This window comes from Pezoporus occidentalis, unplaced genomic scaffold (genome assembly GCF_034315485.1).
Source record: "Pezoporus occidentalis ecotype Australia unplaced genomic scaffold, CSIRO_AGI_Poc_V1 ctg118, whole genome shotgun sequence".
Lineage (NCBI taxonomy): Eukaryota > Metazoa > Chordata > Aves > Psittaciformes > Psittacidae > Pezoporus > Pezoporus occidentalis.
The window spans coordinates 463,048-483,197 of NW_026912972.1; the positions used below are offsets into that span (position 1 = coordinate 463,048).

The window sequence follows — 20,150 nt, forward strand, 5'->3', positions numbered from 1 at the left end:
CTGACATGATTGGAAAAAACAAGCCCCATTCCTCTTGGCAGGGAATTACTTTAGAGATCTCTGGTGTCATCACCCCAATTCACAATGAGTTTGTATCCAAGCTTTCCTAGTGCCAGACAACATGGGGATTTGACAGAGAAGGTAATTGAAGGAAATGGCTTTGTAACCTAGCTATTGTGCTGGCTAGCTCCAGCTCTCCTGCAGAACAAGGTTCACTTCCTGGCATGGCTGATTCATTATCCTTTATTTGTCCCCAGTGCCTCTTGACTTTCCTCTGCCTGGCAGGGATAACACAGACCCCTCCATCAGAGGTCTGTGGGGCAGTCAGGCTTTGTCCCCATCTGGTGAGCAGCAGCAAGGGGGTGATGAGCCCGCAGGTGTCCATGGGGCAGGATGAAGAGCAGGCTTGAACAGTCTGCACACCGCTTGGGCAGCATGCACACCGAGCGGTATGGGCATGGAGGGACAAGGATGGGGGACCTTCAGGTGGGAGAAATCCCACCCAGTGAGTCCCAGGGCCTCCATTCATTCCACATAAATAACCAAGAGCGTGGGAAAACCTGAACTGGAGCAGGGTTTGGAGCAAAGCTCATAATTGCATCCTTAGGGACATCCCAAAGTGGTGCGTACCTCAGAAAGAAAGTATTCTCTGTAGGGATACCGGCCAGACATAGGTCCTCATCCCCGGATCAGGCAGCTTTATCCTCCTTCTGAGAGGGATACCGCAGATAGTCTGCACCAAGCAGATAAAAGAATCACCGAAGGAGAAAAGAGCCTGCCCTGGTCCCACCAGGAAAGAGGGAAGGAGAAAAGGGGGGAAAAGTGAGGAGAGGTTCCAAGATGTGCTCTGTGCTGAGCAGCACTTGCATAGAAGTGCTCATGTACACAGATCATCCCACGCACCATCTTAGCACTGCTCTAACAACAACAACCATTGCACTGACCTGTGCATCCATTCAGTAACCACTTTGTTTCTGTAACCGCCGTTATCTAGGCTGGCTGTGAGCTGCTCTGGATGGATGTCAGATCTAAGCTGCATTTGAGACCTAGGGCAGTGTGAAACCCTAGACCTGCAAGCCCTGCAGATCCCACCAATGCCTGACATCCCCTTTGGGAGCCCTGTTAAAATGAGCTCATGCCCTTCAGAAAGCTCCTCTTTATTTAAATAAACAACCTGGAGGATGGAGCATAGCAGCAGTCGAACATACCGTGGTATCTGAACAGATCTTTCAGCTCCATGACCTGATTCCCTGATGAAGCCAGCACGAGCACGCCGAGTTTATGCAAAGCCAGTAACTTTGTGGAGGAGGAGAGAAGCAGCCCAATTATTATAGCTCATCTACTAGCAGAAAGTATTAGGAGAGTAAACAGCCAGCAACCACATAGGAATGCCTGTGAGATCTCTTACTTGCTGGCATGCAGGTCTCTCATCTGGAATTCATCTATTCATACGCACAATTGATGCCATTAAGCTACAGAGGTGGTTGGGGAAGGACATATTCAAAAGATGCCTCAAGTTATTGAAGGGGCCAGTCTCCAATGCCAGTGTCCCCTCTGGAAACAATGAAACTGAACCATCAGGCCAGTGTTGCAGAAGAAGAAGAAATGACATTTTCAGCAGCACCACCTAAAAATCATCGAACCACAGAATGAATCACAGACTGATATGGCTCCCATCACCCTGAAAAGCAGGATACTTCTTCCTCCTGTCTGCAAATTCATTCATGTTATCAGAAATAGGCCACAAGTCACAAAGGTCCAAACTCATCCTTGGGATCAATGAAGATGAGCTGGCTACATGGTGTCTGCTTCTGCAGCTGGTAATTGCCCATCACACCCAGCATTACCACTGAACAGCTTATGTGGGATGAATCCTGGGGGTCTCTAATCCTCCTAGGGGAAAGGCTGCACAGAAGAATGGTATATTTACTCTGTGGGTTATATTCTGCATCCCATTTTGCAGATTCCCTCAGGAAGCTTTCCCAGCACAAAGGATGGCCTACATCTTGTTTAATTACATCCAGTAACTTAAACTGCTGGAGAAACCCTCTTCAGCTATAATCATTTGGAGCTCTAAAGAAATCCCATAGCCTGGTGGAAAATGTCTGTATATATGATCTGTATATTCCCCTTAAGTGCTGTCCTTTATGCCTGCAATGATGCGTACACAGGTATGGACAGTCGTTCTCTTACCTTATCCTGAACGTGGGTCCTACAGGCTCAGAAAAGCAGATGTTTTGCTTACCTCTGTTTTGGGGTGTAAGTGGGAGCTCTGGCAGGAAAGCAGATGCCTCCCAGGAGCTCTGCATCACTCTCCATCATGACAGGCAGCTCCAGGGATAGGCTTAAGCTCAGCACCACTCTATGGGAAGGGACCACACATATTCAGGTTGCAGGGGTAGGGGGGAAAGCACATGAAGATTATGGAAGTCTCAGGGCAAGTAAATTACTGTTAATTGTGAGATATTTGATTGCAAGGAGCACAGATGGCCAGCCATCTGGTTTTGATTATAAAATTAAACAAGATTAACCCAAACAGGATTTCCTCAGCATTCTTCCTTGACTGACTCACAAATACATCTTTAACACCTATGCTACAGATACAGCACAATCAGAAGCTCTTCCTGCCTTTTCTAATCAATTTGGGCTTAATACTCTGCTGAGCAATGCCCTTGTACATAAAAGATTTCCAGTAGGACTGAAAAGGAGCAGGGAATGGATTCATTAAGAGATGAGAGAACTCAGAAAGCTCAAACAGAAGTAAAATAACCTCAGCAGAACACCTTTTACTCTGCTACACCACCAAACTCAGGTTAGAAGGGCACAAGACTATGGGCAGGAAAGGATGCTGCCAAGCGCAATGGCGGTTGGGTACCAACCTCTCCTTCCCACATCAGTACCCAGTCAGTGCTGTGATGGAAAAGGGATAGAACAGCAAAAGCTGGGGAGAGTGGCCAGAGGCCCCATCCTCTGTCCATCTTCTGTAAGACCCTCAGACCTCCACTCATCCTTCTCCCCATCTTGGTTTCCTCTATGACCATCCCTATGACTAATTCACTCCACCTACCCTATGAGGCACTGTGGGCAGCTCAGCACAGAAACTCATCCCACCAAAGCAAAGCGCAGGACAAACAGAGATGTCAGCATCCTCCTGGCTGGCAAGGACGGGCACACATCCTGGTTTAAATGCACAGCTCAGGTGCTATGTACGCAGCATCACATCACTGCTCAAAACATGTCTCTTACTACAGCCTAACTACAGTGTAACTACAGTCTTGCTAGAGTGGCCATCTACTAGATGATCTTAAGGTCCTTTCCAACCCAAACCATTCTATGATTCTACAGTGCCTCTACAAGCTCAGCATTTTCTTTGCCTATAAACTTCAGACATCTCCTGCTTGCCCCAGCATCCTCTCCATCACATTTCTCCTGCCTGTGTCCCAGGAGGGCAGGGCAGCATGCAGCAGCTCTTTTTTGCTTGTATGATTAGTGACTTTGAGGCATTTTGCAGGTTTCAGCCACTCTTTGCTTCAAGATACATCAATTCTGAGATCAAGCCCTGCAGGAATCAGCTCTGACCCATTCTGCCTGGTGAGTTGGGCTTGCAGGATCCACTAATCCATCCAGTTCCCAGCCCTCAGCTACCAAACCTGCTCTGGGAGTCAACTGCCTCTCACACTCTCCCTGGAAGCTGGGCTGAGGCCAAGAAGGCATTTCCAAGCCCACCCAGTTACCCTATGCACACGTACGGTATGGAATTGAATTTAAGAGCCCCTGTCCCTCTGCAAGCTTTTCTCATGCAGATTACACACGCCTTTGTTCAAAGCAAATTGGTTGTGAATGGAACATAATGGGTGTTGCAGGGAGATGTTCCTTTGCATCGCTCTGCAGTGTAAATCCTCAGGACCTGCTGCATCCAGAAACTGTCAGTAGGACCCTGCTCACCCCTCCTATCTTATCATGTACAGGCAGACAACCCGTTGGGAGAGTTCATTGCCCATCAGCCACCAACAGGCCAGGGCTCTCGCTCATGTAAACATGGGTTTTACTTTAGCTTTGAGTAGCTTCACTTTTAGGGCTACCCCACACAGAAAAATGCCATCATCCTCTTGGGGACAGCAGCTCCCTGCACCCCAGGCTGTTTGCCCACCCCATCACTGCTATCGGAGGCTGGGAAACCTGGTCCATGATTCCAGCCAGCACCCACTCGCAGGGTGCCAGGGAACTTGGCTTCTCAAGGGGATATTCCCACAGCCCCTTCAGTATCCTCTCTGAATGCAAAAGGAGGGAAGTGTGGCTGCACCTTGCCAGGCTGCTCACCTGTAAGCCAGAGACAAGCTTCCTGTGTCTGGACTCAGCTCTGGCCAAATACAGCAGATCTGGAAATACAGTGTGACTACCCCCCCAGTCATCTCTGACCTTGCATTTGACTGATTCCTAGTCATTCTGCATGCAAGGATGCCTGTGTGATGCAGGATCGCTGAAGTCTCTCCTGAACAACAGTTTGACACACTCTGCAATACTGATCCTCTGCAGGACCAGTGAAAATGAACCCAAAAGGTGGACGCCGACAGAGCTGATTTCACCTGCCAACGCTGATGGGAAAGGGGGGACAGAGGAACCATCCTTTCCTTCCTAAGCTGCAAGTCCCCTTGGTAAGAAAAAGCAAGGTTCCTGCATAGGCAGATTCATGGAATGAACTGAAAAGCTTTAATACGCCTTCTTTTTATTCTTTTCCCTTCGCCTTTCCCGCAAGAGAGAGCCAGGTTTACTTCAACATGGACCAAATTACTTGAGTTTCCACAGCCTCATTCTCAGCAGTGATTGTTTCACTCTGAGCTGGTGTTTGTCCAGAAGAACACAGTCCAAGGCAGAAACCTCGGCTGGAAAACTCCAATCCAAACAGGCAAAAGCATGCACAACTGAGAAGGGCACCTACCGTAAGGAGGAGCAAGGAATTCCTATATAAGCACTGCTATATCACACACTTGCAAAGCATAGCTTAAAAAACCCCCAGTTTTCACATAAACAGATGCTCTGACAAAAGCCCTGTGCAAAATGTTTCCTTTGCCAAGAGAGTAAAAGGAAACCCATTTTAGCTGAAGAATCAGCTTTTAAAGGCATAGTAAATGAGGTATAAAACTGAATTCAGAGCATTTCCACTACTTTCTCATCTTTCCAGCATCCTCTGGGCTGGACTCTCTCTGACAATCCCTCTTCCACAGCCAGCTGGGGAACTGCCCCAGGAAGCGGAAGCACACAATAAATACATAAATATATAGAAGCAGTTGAAAACAAAGAAATCACGAAGTTTTTAAAGCAAATTTCTACATGCTGGGTACTCCTCGAGCTAACCAGATGCTGCCAAATGCCTGGCACTAGAGAAACACCTATCATTTTACCCCATGATATATTACTAACCCATATTAGACTTTGCACAGAAACACCAGGCTGCTGTTGCAGGGGAGGGGGAAGAGGGGGAAGTAAGTGCACTGCACCATAGAACAGAAGAGACTTCAGATAGCCGTGGTATTATCTCAGGAGTTTCAGTCTGTCAGATGGGGATTGGAGGGGGAATTGCCTGGGGAATGCACTTCCAGGGACACTTTCTACCAAGAGAAGAGCCCCCCACATCTTTGTAAGCAACTGATTAATGGAGTAGGGATGGGAAGCCCCTGTTTGAGCAGAGATCATCTACCATGGGCTTTCAGGCAGAGGCACATCAGATTTGGACTCTACCAGATCCCAGGCTGCTGCCAATAACAGGCACGTAACTCTTGCAACATGTCACAGTGTTTGATAGCAAGGGGACCACAATGCATGTCTTTTATCATCTGGCTCTACGTGATACACTGATACCACTGGAAAAGCCAGCACTGAATCACCTGGGGAACAGCAGATATGCTTTTAGCCTGAAGGATGGCCTGTCTGGTCTTTCCCAAATCTATCAGCTAACCTAACAGGAGATACTACTTCCTATGAACGTCACCTTGTCATGGGAGCGCCGCAGGCAGCAAGACCATCAGTGCATTAAGGGAGGGAGCTGGCTGGAAGCACACACTGCTCTTGTTCCTGAGGTGGTACAGCTACAGAACAGCTTTTACAAAGCATCAGCACTTGCACATGGTTGTGAAGGGGCCCAGAGAAACGACTCTCAACAGGCAGGCATCTGCAATGAGAAGGGAATGGACAAGTAGAGAACTTGGTGCTCACTTCCAGCCCTGCTGTTGGGATTTCAGGTGCCAGATCCTGCAGAGCTGTGGCTGCAGCACCAGAGATAGGGCAGTGTCCTGCTCCTGGCTGCAAGGCAGAGATAAGGCCCCTGGGACCGATGGAAATGCAGGGCACAACTAAGCCCAGGGTCTGCAGGAGGAGTGAAGAAAAGCACATAAGGCAGAGGAAGAGCACAGTCAAATCAGTCGAGCAAAGCACCTCAGAGAAGTTTCATCTATGCACAAATACAGGGCTGCTTACCAAGCAGATGCTACAGCTGAAAATGTGATTTTGCACTTTGCACCAATGTGGGCTACTTGGTTCTCCCAAACCAACTCTCATCTTCACCCCTGGCAACTGAACAAGAGCAACCAAACAGAGAGGTTGTGCGCTATGAAAAAGCTTGAACAAGACCTCAGCTGACACAAAACCAGAACTGAACCTGTTTCTGGTTAAGATGGAGCCTTAACTCACATCACAGAGCAGCAAAGGGCAAAAAACCCTCCTTACCTGTGAAGCACAGCTCCTGGAAACAGTCAGCACCTTTGCTCTGCCCCCACCAGTTGTCTCCAGCCACCTTCTCCTACAAGGCCTGGGATGACGGGTTACCTCAGAGCCTTGTTTTGAACCCATCTCCTGTGCTGTCTGCCTCCAATGTGTAACTTCAGCCATCGCTGGAAGGGGGGAAGGTGAGAGCCCAAGCAGTATTTCTGGTGCTGGATGTTGCCATGTTCTCCATCCCCAGGACTGGCTTCATATGGCTTGTCAGCCACAAGAACAGGAGCACCAGCTGTAACTTAGAAGTGGGCATCCCTTGACAGAGATGATGAGCCATTGACATAAGGGACCTCCCATTATGTGCTGGAATAACATTCAACACATGAAGCAGATCAGAAGATGCATGGCCAAAGAGAAAACCCCATCAAGCCAGAGCTGCTTCCCAGCCAGTGCTAAATCATCACCAAAACTCGACTCAATCCTAAACATTTGTTTCCTTTTATATTCTGCGTGACAACAGTGCACCTTTGGGGCTAAACTATCTCCAAAGGCATCCTTGCGTGCATATGCTTTCCTTGCATTCAATGCAGACAGCTCAAATGGGAAACAGCCTTCCTTTCCCCCAGACACTTCCCAGGTCCAACACACACGGCAGGCAACAAGCTGCTGGTCATGCAGAGCAGGGAGCAAGCAAGAAGCCTCATATGAAGAAATCCAGGCCAAACAGTGTCTGGGACTTTCTCACTGCATAAAAGAGGTCACCATTAAGAGCAATGGCAAACCATGGGAAGAAGGCTACGTGTACAGAAGCACTCACACACCCGTGCAAGTAAATCCCATTTACTTCCACTGAACTACCTGGACAAGACTTTCCAGCCACCTAAAGCGGTATAACCCATGATGCTGATGGACAGTGGAAGTTTATTCCTGGAGATGCTCTTAACCCTTATAAAAACAGCAGCCAGGGTGGAATCCAGTTTGAGGAATGGGATTCAGCTCTACAAGAGCAAATCCCCTTAGCGCAGTGTGAGACTTCTGCCAGCACACAACTTCAGAGGAGACGCAGACCTGGACCTGTCTGGGGTCTGGTTTTTGTTCTTTATTAACCATTTTCATGGGCCTCTTCACTTGTGGATTCCAACCCGACTGGAAGCAGCGGAGGCTGGAAACCTCACAAAGCTTTCCAAGTGTGAAACCTGCTCCCTGGAGCAGCCTGGATGCCCTTCAGGTTTGCATCCAGGCTTCCAGGGGCTGAGCCAAATAGTCACCCCTCTCAGATGCTCAGGATGTTCCCCTGTCAGAGAGTTCTCAACCTGGAATACAGGCTGGAAAACAGGATCGGGAGATCACCCGGTGCAAAGGACTGATGGGGCTCACAGGCACAGACAAGGTGGTGCCCAGAGAACAGCTCATTGCAGCCAGCAGTGCTTTTCCCACTAAACCCCCATTTTCCACCCTTTCCTACGGATCTCCCTGGCTCCATCGCTCTCATCCCATAATTAGGTTGGGCACACAATGCCTCGCGCTCACCTCCACACACAGACACAACTCTCAGGCAAGGTTTAAAAGCCTCAAGCAATGCCAAACTCAAACGCGGCCGGGACATGCAAAGCAAAGCTGCCTCTCAGCCAAGAGAGCTGGAGCGTGCATGGGGAAGAGTTTCCCTCTCTTTCTTTCTGCTGCTTTATTCTCCAGACTCACAATGAGGGCTGTTCTCTCCTGAAAGGGGGAATCCAGCACACCCCAGCTTTGTATTGATTCACTGCAAAGCAAAGGCACAGATCCTCCTCCATTAAAGCAGCCACCTCCGGCCTATGATGAACTGATGGAGCTGAACCAAGGGGAAGCAGTGGCTGGTGGCTCTCAGAGGCTTGAGAATCAGCGTTTCCAACTGACTGCCTCCCTCACCCCTCTGAGCCCCCCAGCCATCGCCACCTCATTCACCAGCCCAGGTGGGATGGGAAGTGGGAAGAAAAACTCTCCCTCCATCACCACTCTCCTTTACAGAGCTGCCATCCACCTCCCACCAAAGCAGCCTTGAAACCCAAGCCAGCCATTGGAACTGTTAACTGGGTTGAGACAAAAGCTCTGGACCACATCCTCAAGGGCTCAGCATCCTCCATGCAGCACTGAATTCCCATACGTTTCATCCTGCATTGCTTTCAGAGTGAGGCCATGGAGAAAAGGAGAGGCAGGAAGGAGCATGGCCGTGCTGCAGAGGGCTCACAGGCTGCTCTGTGAGGCCATGTTCTGCATCCAGGTGGTGTGGTCTCAGATCTATTACCAGACCTTGAGGAAAGGAAGCAAAAATGATTACAATGACCCCCAGAGGGGGTTGATACTGCTGTCACAGAAAGTCTTGAGCTGGGCAAATCCACTGTGTCCCTGGTCATTGCTCAGGACATGGAGTGACAGCCAGTTTGCAATAGGGCACTGGAGGAAGGGAGATGCCAGCTCCCTGGTCAGAAGACAGAGATATGACTTTCCTTCCTTCTCATACCTGCTCTTTGGAGACAGCATCCCACATACCTATACCAAAGCAGAGCCTGTTGGGGACAGCCCAGGGGATGCCATAGTCCCAGTCTATGGGACTGGGACCATGAACACCAATGCTGGAATCAGCTGGGCTCCCCCACCTTATCCACCTTCAGCAGGGCTGAGGCATGCACTCCATGGATCAGGCATTGCCCTCCAGCTGTGTTTCCACTGCCCAGCTCAATGGCTTCACTCTCCTGGACTCCTGCAACACAAGCCATAAATAATGAGGATCTTCAAGTGTTGTGTGCCCATTGAACTGAGACCCACAGAGCTGATGGGAGCAGATCCTCACAAGCTGGCGGTGATGGGGCTGTAACCTTGAGAGGGGTACCTTCATCAGGGCCTGTAGCAACAGGATAAGGGGCTTGGAAAAGGATGAGCTTTAAGGTCCCTTCAACACAAAACATTCCATGGTTCTATGAGACGCAGATAGACCCACCCTAATGCACGACGACTGTGACTTTGGCTTATTGTGCATCCTGATTCCCTGCTGCCGAAGCCATAAATGTGCCTGTAGGTGGCCCAGAAACACTGACTTATTAAAAAGAGGAAGAAGGAGGAGGGGGAGGAGGGAATGAATGCAGCTCTGTCAGGCTTCTACAGAATTGTTACGTTTTGGTGCTTGTTTTCCAAAGATTAATGTTTTTCTGCATGTGTCATTCTCTTTTCATGCATTTTTGAGACCCTGGAGCTTAGAAACTCAAACCCCTGTCAGTCACATCAACCCCCCTGCACAAAACATAGCTGCCACTGGAGTGGGTTAAATAAACCACAACAAACCAACACCAAACAGAATGCACTTTTCCATCAAGCTGTGACTGGGTCACTCTGCTCAATGCGAGCGAGACAATGCTCAGAGAAAGCAAGAAACAGATGAGAGTTTTCATACTCATGGCTGGAACTAAATGGATTAAGGTCATTTCCTCGGTAGGTTTGAAACCTTCTGCAACAATTTTATGCAAAGAAAAGGAAAAGTGTCCATTCCTCCCCAAAAAATAAGGGAAAAGTCACTGCTGCAAAAACATTAAATCTGCTTGGGTAACTCAGAATGTATGTTGGCAAGGCAACCCATCTCAGCTTGAACAGTAAACCTGCTATGTCAGAGGCTCTGCAACATATGAAAGAGGCTTGGGTTTCAATATATCATGCCGAATTTACTTCTTTTCAGCCTTTCATGGCAAAGCATTTGATGTCTGTCCTTTCACTGCTGCAATCGATAGGGTGACCTTACTTAAAAGTTGCCCGACCTTTGCTGTTGTCAGTATTGTTCTGCTAAAATGTAATCTAACTCTTTTTCTTTAGTCTGGAAATAGCACTGTACAGACAGCAAACATGACGGGGCCTTGGTGTTCCCCCCAACAAAACCTAGAGGCAAAAACATCCATCATCAGAGCTGGCTTAGAATCAGGTGATGTCAAGAAGGCTACAACGCGCAGCAGCCCAGGCCCTCTGCTGAACTGGCCCTGTTGAGTTGCACTGATTTCATACTTCACACTGGCACCAGGCCCACCGGCATGTGCAGAGGGTCTGGTTGGTTTCCCAGCACTTTCATAGCATCCCAGACTGGGTTGGCTTAAAGTGACCTTAAAGCTCATCCAGTTCCAATCCCCTACCACGGGCAGGGACACCTTCCACTAGAGCAGGTTGCTCCAAGCCCCTGTGTCCAACCTGGCCTTGAACACTGCCAGGGATGGGGCAGCCACAGCTTCTCTGGGCACCCTGTGCCAGTGCCTCAGCACCCTCACAGGGAAGAGCTTCTGTCTAAGAGCTCATCTCAGTCTCCCCTCTGGCAGGTTAAAGCCAGTGCTGAAGAGCACCCAACTCACTATTTTAGCCATAGGATTGGGTGGTATCCCTGGACTCACAGCATCACTGGACATTGCTATCTCTTTGGTACTATGAAGCTGTAACATTTCCAGGCTAGAGCTTTAGCTTAGACCTTGCAAGTATTCCACATAAACCCAGGAAACCAAACAGATCAAGAATTACATGAAAAAGATGTGGATTGTTTTCAAGCAGCAACTACCAAAATGGAAGGAGACAGATTTGTCTCATGACAGTAGGTGTCAGAAGAGTCAGGCACACGCTATAGGGTTACAGCTGGATTATCCATCACAGGATATTTATGAGCCTGGCTTGAACCATATGATAACCCTGTAATGCAACTCACTGTTATTATGTGTTCTGTTGCTGTTATGGCTGTGTTTGTTTGCATTAGTGATGCTGATGCGCACGTCTGCACTCACACCCATACATTTGCACAGGATTATGGCTACAATTCCTGATCCTACTTATAGAAAGCCCTGTAAATCCCAGATAGCTCCCTTTAAATCCGCAGCATTATCCTACTGCAAATCAGGGCAGACTCTGGCTCAGATGCTCTTCACTACACTCCGTTATGGAGGAGGGAGGCTAAAAGCAATAACCTGGACTCGGTACACACCAGTTCCCCCCAAACCCCATCGCACTTCATCATGCACTGCTCAGCCCCATACCTCATCATGGGGGCTGAGCCCCACTTGTCGAAGTACCAGCTGAACTCTTCTGATGAAGAAACTCTCTGAAGCAGTTTAAGAGCTGGCTTTGACAGTGCAGCCATGGCCACGTGCTTAAATATTCCTCACAGCTGAGTTATTTCTTGCTTCTTTGGAACTTGAAATGGCTTTTCTGCTCAGTGAACTCATGAAAGGGTAGTATCTAAAGTCAGCAGCACTGAAACGATGGATTAAGAAGCAGGCAGGTTAGGCGTTCCCTACAATACATTATGTAGATGGTTGCCAGAGGAACTGTTTTAAAGTCACTGTGCTACACCTCAATGTCGTTTATGGCTCATAAAAGGAACTCTGTCTTTAAGTAACAGTAAAGCAGGACTATGCTTTCTATATATAAGAAATAAAATCAAATCCTTTCTCCCCAAGCAGATGTATTTGTATTTGCTCAGTGCCTGCCCCTGAGCTATGTGGAGTCTGACAGCCCTGGGATGCTTTCAGCCATAACACACAAAGGTTAAGCACAAGGACTTGCTCCAGCATGCATTATGTTTGATTTTTACTGATCTTAACATAGTAAATTTAACCCCACTGTGAAGGCAAGACCTGTCCCCCCTCCACATGCACCTGCAGTTGTCAAAGGAACAATGGAGATCTCTGGGTACAGACAGCCACAGGACCCATCAGTCCTGCCCCAAAGCCACAGCCCTGCAGCAGCAAGAAGCAGAGACTCTTCATCTCCAGGGTTGGGACATTTGGCCAGGCAAGGTGGCAGCAGCCACCTCATCACATCAGTCACTGCAAGTCACAGTCACACCCACCTGAAGATGTGTTTTCACTCTCCTGTTATCTGCTGATAAATTCCCTCAGCTCAGACCCCAAGGCATCCAAATCCACTTCTCTGGTCTCTGTCCATTTACACACTTCTCATAGAGTCACCTCGGGGGCACTCACCTCCACACAAGTAGTGCTGAATCCCAGGGAAGGCCTCGTGCAACCCCTCCCAAGCCCCAGTGCTGGTTCTGCTTACTCCAACCTCCAAACCAGGTACAGCATCCCATGAATACAGCTCTCTGCCTGAGACACAACCTGAAATGATACAGTTACACTGCTATAAACTGAGCAACACCCTGCAGGCACACAGGAGTGGGATAAAGAGCTGTACCCAGCACCTTCAGTGAGGATACACATAAGGGTGCTTGGGCATGTAAAGCAATGCCCAGCTAAATCAGGAACACTGATTTCTCAGGATTAACACACCATCTCCAGTGTTAACTATCAGCACGAGGGAGCACTTTTCTTTCCTTGCAGTTGAGCAGTACCTTAAGAAAGTCTTACGGGAAGCTCAAAATCCCCTTCTCCTTGAAGCAGCGGCACAAAAGGCTATACCTATGTAGCTATGTGGTGACAGTTATGCTGGCAGCCTTCTTTGCAACTGGCTCCTCTGTTTGGGTATGGACCAGTGATATTTTAGAAGCACAAGGACAGGATGATAGACTTTGCAGTGTTGCCAAATGTCTCTATAGCATCACCTCCGAGGTGAGAAATGCTGCATGGAGAAAGAAACAAAATACAGTCATTACAAAACTGTTTAGCTCTTCGGATCTCAGGGGGATGCGGCTGTGCTTTGATTTAACAGGAATTTAAGCACAGCCTTCACAGCAATGCAGTTAGCACTGTGTTAGAGTTGCAAAACACACACCAGCAACAGCAAGTCAGTGGTGGCTGTGAGACACCAATGATTTAACATCAGTTACCTTGTCCTGAGATGAGGATGACCACGATTCAAGTGTTTGGTGGCTTAAAGATCTCCTTTGTGCCTCCGGCAGCAGCTGAATTTGGCCCCACACTTTGACAGTATGGTGCTGCAAATTCAATGCAAATTATAACAAAGAGAGGAAGAGATAAAAAGGGATTTAATGCTGTCAGGACTGCTAACCCCAAATTCCATCACAAGCAAAACCCACAGAACCTGGATTAGTCCAAACATCCACTCCATCTGCATACTTGCATATTTTCCTTCCACGTGTTTATCTCTAAGCTACAAGCACAACCTTTCATCACTCCCAACAGCTTTCACCTTATAAATCCATCACCTTCCGCAACAGCGCAGCTGCTCCTCCCACCCCTTCCCCTCTCCGCACGCACCAGTGCTGCCTCACATTCCTCCTTCAAGGGCTCCTGCCCACTGTCAACAAACACGAGGAGAGCATAGCCTGACCTGTTTGCTCCTGCACCAGACAAAGAAGAGGAGGTGGCCTGGGGATTTTGACAGAAAGGACCGCAAATCAAACCACTTGTGGGCACAGACTGGGTTGGTTTTTTTCCAGATCTTTATTTTACAAAAATAACTTACAAATAGAGACAACTCTCAGAAGTCAGCTCATTCATTCTGTGCATAAGGATAGAGCTTGGTGAAGGACGGGCGTAGGAGTTAACAACTCTTACAATACTGTTAATTTTAACATGATGGCAACTATATTACACTACATACATTTCATGCTCCAGAAATGTGGGTATCACCACCCCACAAAGCTATGGTCAGCAAAGTGTGTCAGCCAAGGAGGATGCGCCTAAGAGCATCATTTCCATGCTGCTATTCATCAGCATCCTCTTCCCTACAACAGTTGAAACCAAATGGCAATCTAACACTCAGATTACAGCACTCTGGATACACTCATCAGCAATACACCTCAAATACATGATAAAAATATATTTAACTTTCAAATACAATTGTATAAGGTACACCAAGAGCCAGAAAATAAAGTCTTGAGCTTTTAAATACAACACACTATATATATATAACATATACAAGGAGACAGAGGGAATCTACATGTGGAAGGAAAAGCTTATGCTGAAAAAATCATGTTATCTATGGTACACAATGGCTTTGTCTGCTAGAAAGTCACCCCCATTTGCATAGCATTGTTGAGAAGTCCAGACCAGGCTAGGAGAAAAGGCTTAATTTTGGTACCACTTCAATTCTTGCACTTGATTCTACTCTTAAATTACAGTTTGCTATTTCTCTTCTGTAGGCTGGAATTCATGCCCCGTTCATAACACGTACAAGGAAAGCTGGGTAAAAACCCCACACAAACAAACAACACACACAAAACCATCACGCAAAGAACAAAGGTCAGAGAGTCAAAGAGGTGTCTTTAGGGGGTTGCAGTCATTTGGCATTTTGCTCAAGAGCAGAGTATTCTGCTTCTGACACCCTGGAAGCATCAATAAGTTTAGTGAGACCAGTTTTGGCAGAGTACTTGAAAATAAAGGCTTTCATGAGCTCGTATCTGTAGTTGCGGTTAATGAAGCTGTAGAGGATGGGGTTGACGCAGCAATGCACTAGAGAGAAACACTGAGTGATGTGAAGAGTGGCATATAAGAAGTTCTCCATCTGACAACTGAAAGGTATGAAATGAAGGCTGTAAAAGATGTCAAGCAGGACAGCTATATGGTAGGGCAGCCAGCAGATGAGGAACACGACAACGTAAGAGAAAATGATCTTCCCATTGCTCTTCCTCTCTTGGTCACTGGAGGCGGAGATGGTCTTCGCAAGGAGGAAATAGAAGAGAGCGATAATGGGAAAAGGTATGAGAAAGCCCAGCACGACAGAAATGAGCTCCATGCCAATCAACCACTCTTTGAAGCTCTCTTCTGGATAGACGGGACGACAATAGGTTTCATTGTTGGAATAGACTGTCTTGAGATAATAGGTGTCTGGCAGAGACACAGAGAAGGCAAGGAGCCACACTAAGATGCAGATGCAGCGACGGATTATCTTCTTCTTGCGACTGCTGGAATTGGTGAAATAGGCAACCGAGAGGTAGCGGTCCACACTCATGCACGCCAGGAAGAAGATGCTGCCAAACAAGTTGATGGAAAATATAAGGTGAGTTATCTTGCACATGATTTCTCCCATGTTCCACTGGTTATGCTGGATGAGGGAGACAACCCACACTGGAAGGGTGATGACAACACACAGATCAGCAATAGCTAAGTTGAAGATGTAGAGGTGGGTTTCATAGCCAGTCATTTTGGCTTGGAGGTTGACCCACACCACAACCGAGTTGGCCACCAGCCCTGTGACGAAGATGAAAATGTAGAAGAAGGACAGGGTGTATAGCAGGGCGCTCTTGTTGAGCGTGCCGGGGCATGTTGTCGCATCGACTGTGATGCAGTCGCCATTGTTGCACGTCCAGTTGATCTCTGTCAAGTTGGCTGTTTCCAGAAAATCAAGGATGGAAGTCAAGTCAAGTGCGCTCATGTTTGCTCAATTCGGAGTCCAAGGGACCTACAGGCAAAATAGGATAAAAAGAGGGGAGACTGAGATGAGCTCTTAGGCACAAGCTCTTCCCTGTGAGGGTGCTGAGGCGCTGGCACAGGGTGCCCAGAGAAGCTGTGGCTGCCCCATCCCTGCCTGTGGCAGGGGGCTGGAATTACATGAGCTTAAGGTCCTTTCGAACCCAACCCAGTCTGGGATACTATGAAATGACCTAAATTAACAAATATATTTCTGCTGCCATCTTCACAATGCAATGCAGGACACAGCATTTTAGTACTACGCTTATAAAGCCCTTTCCATGAAAGGGATATATGGAATAAAACACCCAATCCAGACACAGCAAAACTCCTCTGGCCGACAAGAGGAATAGCACTGGCTTTTTGTGTGTTTTTTTTCTTGCATGCAGCTCACATCTGACATCATCAGGTTAGCTATCATCCCCGGGTGGGAAATCTGCAGAGCACACCATGGCCAAATAAATGTCAGGCGACTAAATCTGTCTTCTCTAGCATAAATGATGATCCTATCGCTTTCAGCAGGGGAATCTTTAAGCCACTTTATCTGCACTCCCTCAAGCATAGTAGAATTGATCTGGCTGATACATGGTACTGTAAAACATTTACCACAAGCTCTGGTCAGCATCTTGTCAAGCCCAGCTCCAGCTGCACTAAGCAGAAATGGGGAAATGAGGGGCTTTGTACCCTTGCCCAGTTTTAAATTTAAACCCTGCTCCATCCTTCCCCCTTCAATTGGATTCCCTATTACACAGCATTCCCTGCCGCTAATGGTATCACGTAGCTTGAGAGAAAGAAAGAAAGAAGTCAGAACTTGACCACTGGGCTTAAGTTTTCTCTTTAGGAGAGCGCTTTGATTTACAGAGGACTCCCCCATCACAGCTGGCTCCACAACAACTGTTTCCTCCCCACCCTTTTGCTTTCCTACATTGACTTTTTCTGCCTCCGGACTGCCTTCTTCTATCGGCAGGCAGCGGACACAGTAAGGGTTCTCATTACTTTCCTTGCCAGCAGCAGAAAGGCCCCAGCAGACCCACGTGGCTCATGCAAAACCTGAGGCCAGGCTGCTAATTACCACTGTGCTTTAGGGGCTGAGGATAAACGCTGCTCCCTCACTGGCACCCTCCCACCCCACAACAGTACCACCCACAGCAGCAGCCCTGGCCTGTGACCCCCACGCTTCAGCCCTGCACCCATAGGCTCCAGCACACCAAAATAAAGATGGAGAGGGGTGTTTCCAAGGGATGGACCCCATCTCATTCCCCATGGCTTCACTGGAGCCAGAGCAGTATGTCAGCCAGCCCACCCAGAGTCTCCACCATGCACACTTCTAGCATCCTCAGCCGTGGCTACCTTGTTCTTACCCATGCCAACAGCCCCAACAGGGAGAGGTACCTCCTGATGTTGGCCAAGCCCTAGGGGCAAGGCCAGCATGAGCTCACAGCCAGAGAGAGCAACAGGGGGGTAAACCCCTACAGCCACCTGTACCTCTGAACATCCTCAACCCCACCATAAGACAGCTTGGTAGGGCTTACAGACCACAGAGGAAAGAGCTCCGAGCACCGTCTTTTAGCCCCTGCTCCCAAAAAAAGGGACATGGGTTGGCACAGCACCTCTCCCTTCTCCATCTGCATAATTGGCTCTTCCCAAACCTCCCTCCCTCCCCACCTGCCAGAGATACAGACTACGGAAGAGAAGGGAGATAAAGGGGGAGATTACCAGGAAGGACTCAAGGCACTATTGTTCCAGTGGAGAGGAAGCTGGTGGCACTAACAATGAGGGAAGCCCTGCATGCATCCAGGAGAGATCAAATCTCTTCACAAACAGGGCCCAAACTGGCCCTGTGAGGAGATCTAGCCTATCACTTCAAACCTATTCAGCCTTCCAGGCTTTCATCCAGCTGGCCTGCTGAAAGATGGCGTTGAGATTCAAATCAAATTAAGCATGGGTTTTGCTGAAACGCTGGCTAAAGAGGGAGCTCAGACAGTGGCAGCTTTCTGTCCTGGGATAGACGATCCCCATCTTCAGGAAAGCAGAGAGTGATTTAACCCATTTCTATGCAGGGCAGAAGAGCTGCAGAGGGGAGAGAGATGGGTCTTCTGCCAGACCTCATCCAGGGTCTCATCACTACCACTGCGTCCCAAGTGCAAACGCTTCTGAAGGCCTCTCAAGTGTGGGGAGAATCAGCAGGATCCCAGAGCTGCCGTATCTCAAAACCCCACAGCACCCAGACAAAACTCCTTAAAAGCCACAACAATCCCAGCCCACAGCATGAGCCACCGTCTCCTGCTGGCATCTGTGGACAGCGAGGTGAACAGAGCAGCAAAAACATCAGGCTATCCCCACAAAACCTCACTGAAGTAGCACAGGTGGGGCTGGGCATCTTCTGTGGTCCAGAGCAAGGGGAGTAGGCTCTTTCCACATCTCAAGACCCCAGCTTAAACCACCCTCCAGGACAGCTGTGACCACTCATGACAAAGTCTCCAGCACATCCCCTAATGGAGAAGAAACTCAGACCTGGCTGTGGGGTGCTAACAGAGAGGCACTAAGGGCGATCAGGGAGGCAGCAGGAAGCCCCTGAAGCTGGGGCTCACACCAACACCAGCCTAGGACAGCAGCTAGCAGAGGGCATCACATCCCAGGCGCTCACTCTGGGCATCTCATGCAGCAGAACACAATGACCAGCCCAAATCTCTGCCTGCCTCTGCTCCAAGCACAGGTCTGCTGCACGCACGTGCATCCCCTCTGCCCGAGCCGGCTGCATGCCTGTGCGCTTCCGCATCCCCAGCGCGGCAATAAAACCTGAACCCGATACGGCCTCCCAGGCTCAAAGCCCTGATGGCCAGGACAGCGCTATTCCCGGATTACAGGGCTCCGAGGACAGGCTCCCCATAGCCTGGGATTAGCTGCTGTAACATAACTCCGATTCCCACTCAAATTAGCTGGGAGTGAGCAGGGAACCACCAGACAAACTCAACACAGCCTCCCCGTGCTCCTAAAAGAATACCTTCAGCGCACTCTGCAGACAGCACAGCATCCTCAACACTTGGGAAGGCAGCTGGAACTGCTTTCTGTGGCCACTGCACTGCAAAGCCCTTGCCAGCCCATCACCCCTTCACCTGGCAGGTACATGTGCTGTGGCCAGTCCCTTAGTTCACTGGAGTTACGGCATGAAGGGAAGGCAACGTACCCAAAATCCTGCTCCAGACACCCAGAGATGTCCCTGGAGCCGATGCAGCCTGCAGGACTGCAACTTCCCCATCCCTGGGCTGTGAAGGAGTAAACAGGCACGAGCATCCCTGCCTGGGAGGGCAGCCTCACATCACGAGGCAGCGTTCAAGCCCTTGACACTTTTGGGAACTTCTCAGCCACCCCAGAGCATCCTGCAGCCCGGTCCTGCCTCAGGCAAACTGGGCTTTGCCCTTCTGAAGAGAAGCGAACTGAGCTATGCCAGGAAAAGCCAGGACGGCTGCCCAGGGTGTCACCTACACACCTTCACCCTTCCCATGCCAAAGGACCAGCCTGGATCTCCAACACAGGAAAGTGAGCAGCGTGTCCTGCCAGGACTTCTGGCTGCTGCAGAACACTCACGCTTTCACGCGGCTTTGCAAGGCTGAGCCCGGCACATTCACGCTCCCTTTCGCAGTTCCGAGTTGAAGAAAAGAAACCCAGATCGAGGTAAACAAGTGTCCCACACAGCTCCGGATCGCGCCAGGAAAGGCGCACAGAGCGAGCCGCACCGGGTGCCGGTGAGCGGCAGCGACCCCGCGGTCTCCATCCCCCCCGCACACCGCTGGCGAGGTGCGGCACCCGCTAACCCGCCCCGGGGACACCGAGTGCGGGCGGGAACAGCGCCCCGACCCCAAACCATGATCCGAGAGAGGGCTCCGCGGGGCCACCGAGAGCCGGGGCCGAGGGAGCGAAGGTTCGGATCCCTCTCCCTGCGCAGCGCGGGAATGGGGGGGATGCGGGAATGGGGGGGGGATGCGGGAATGGGGGGGGATGCGGGAATGCGGGCGGATGCGGGAATGGGGTCACCCGGGCGCTCACGGCCGCTCTCTTACCCTACTCAGCCCAGACACAGCCACTGCCGCAGCTACTGCCGCCCGCCGC

General features: G+C 49.5%; 1 protein-coding gene and 1 long non-coding RNA gene across 5 annotated transcripts; both read right to left on the bottom strand.

Moving 5' to 3' along the window:
• Nucleotides 1–923: 923 nt before the first annotated feature.
• LOC134175893 (uncharacterized) lies at nucleotides 924–13,846 on the bottom strand. Of its 3 annotated transcripts, XR_009969176.1 has the most exons (6): nucleotides 13,496–13,846; nucleotides 13,061–13,287; nucleotides 12,689–12,827; nucleotides 9,357–9,448; nucleotides 8,855–9,000; nucleotides 924–2,362 (listed from the first exon to the last, which is right to left on the bottom strand). It is a non-coding gene; the product is annotated as an uncharacterized LOC134175893 (long non-coding RNA). The 3 variants fall into 3 exon arrangements; XR_009969174.1 differs by having other exon boundaries at nucleotides 12,689–13,287; XR_009969177.1 differs by lacking the exon at nucleotides 8,855–9,000 and having other exon boundaries at nucleotides 12,689–13,287.
• Nucleotides 13,847–14,053: 207 nt separating this feature from the next.
• On the bottom strand, nucleotides 14,054–19,699 carry ACKR3 (atypical chemokine receptor 3). Of its 2 annotated transcripts, none has more exons than XM_062642265.1 (2): nucleotides 19,531–19,699; nucleotides 14,054–16,032 (listed from the first exon to the last, which is right to left on the bottom strand). In XM_062642265.1, exon 2 carries the CDS (start codon nucleotides 16,003–16,005, stop codon nucleotides 14,911–14,913), a length of 1,095 nt encoding a protein of 364 aa, XP_062498249.1. In that variant the 5' UTR covers nucleotides 16,006–16,032; nucleotides 19,531–19,699; the 3' UTR covers nucleotides 14,054–14,910. The 2 variants fall into 2 exon arrangements, with proteins under 2 accessions (XP_062498249.1, XP_062498259.1); XM_062642275.1 differs by lacking the exon at nucleotides 19,531–19,699 and adding an exon at nucleotides 16,349–16,373.
• Between the last annotated feature and the right edge of the window lie 451 nt (nucleotides 19,700–20,150).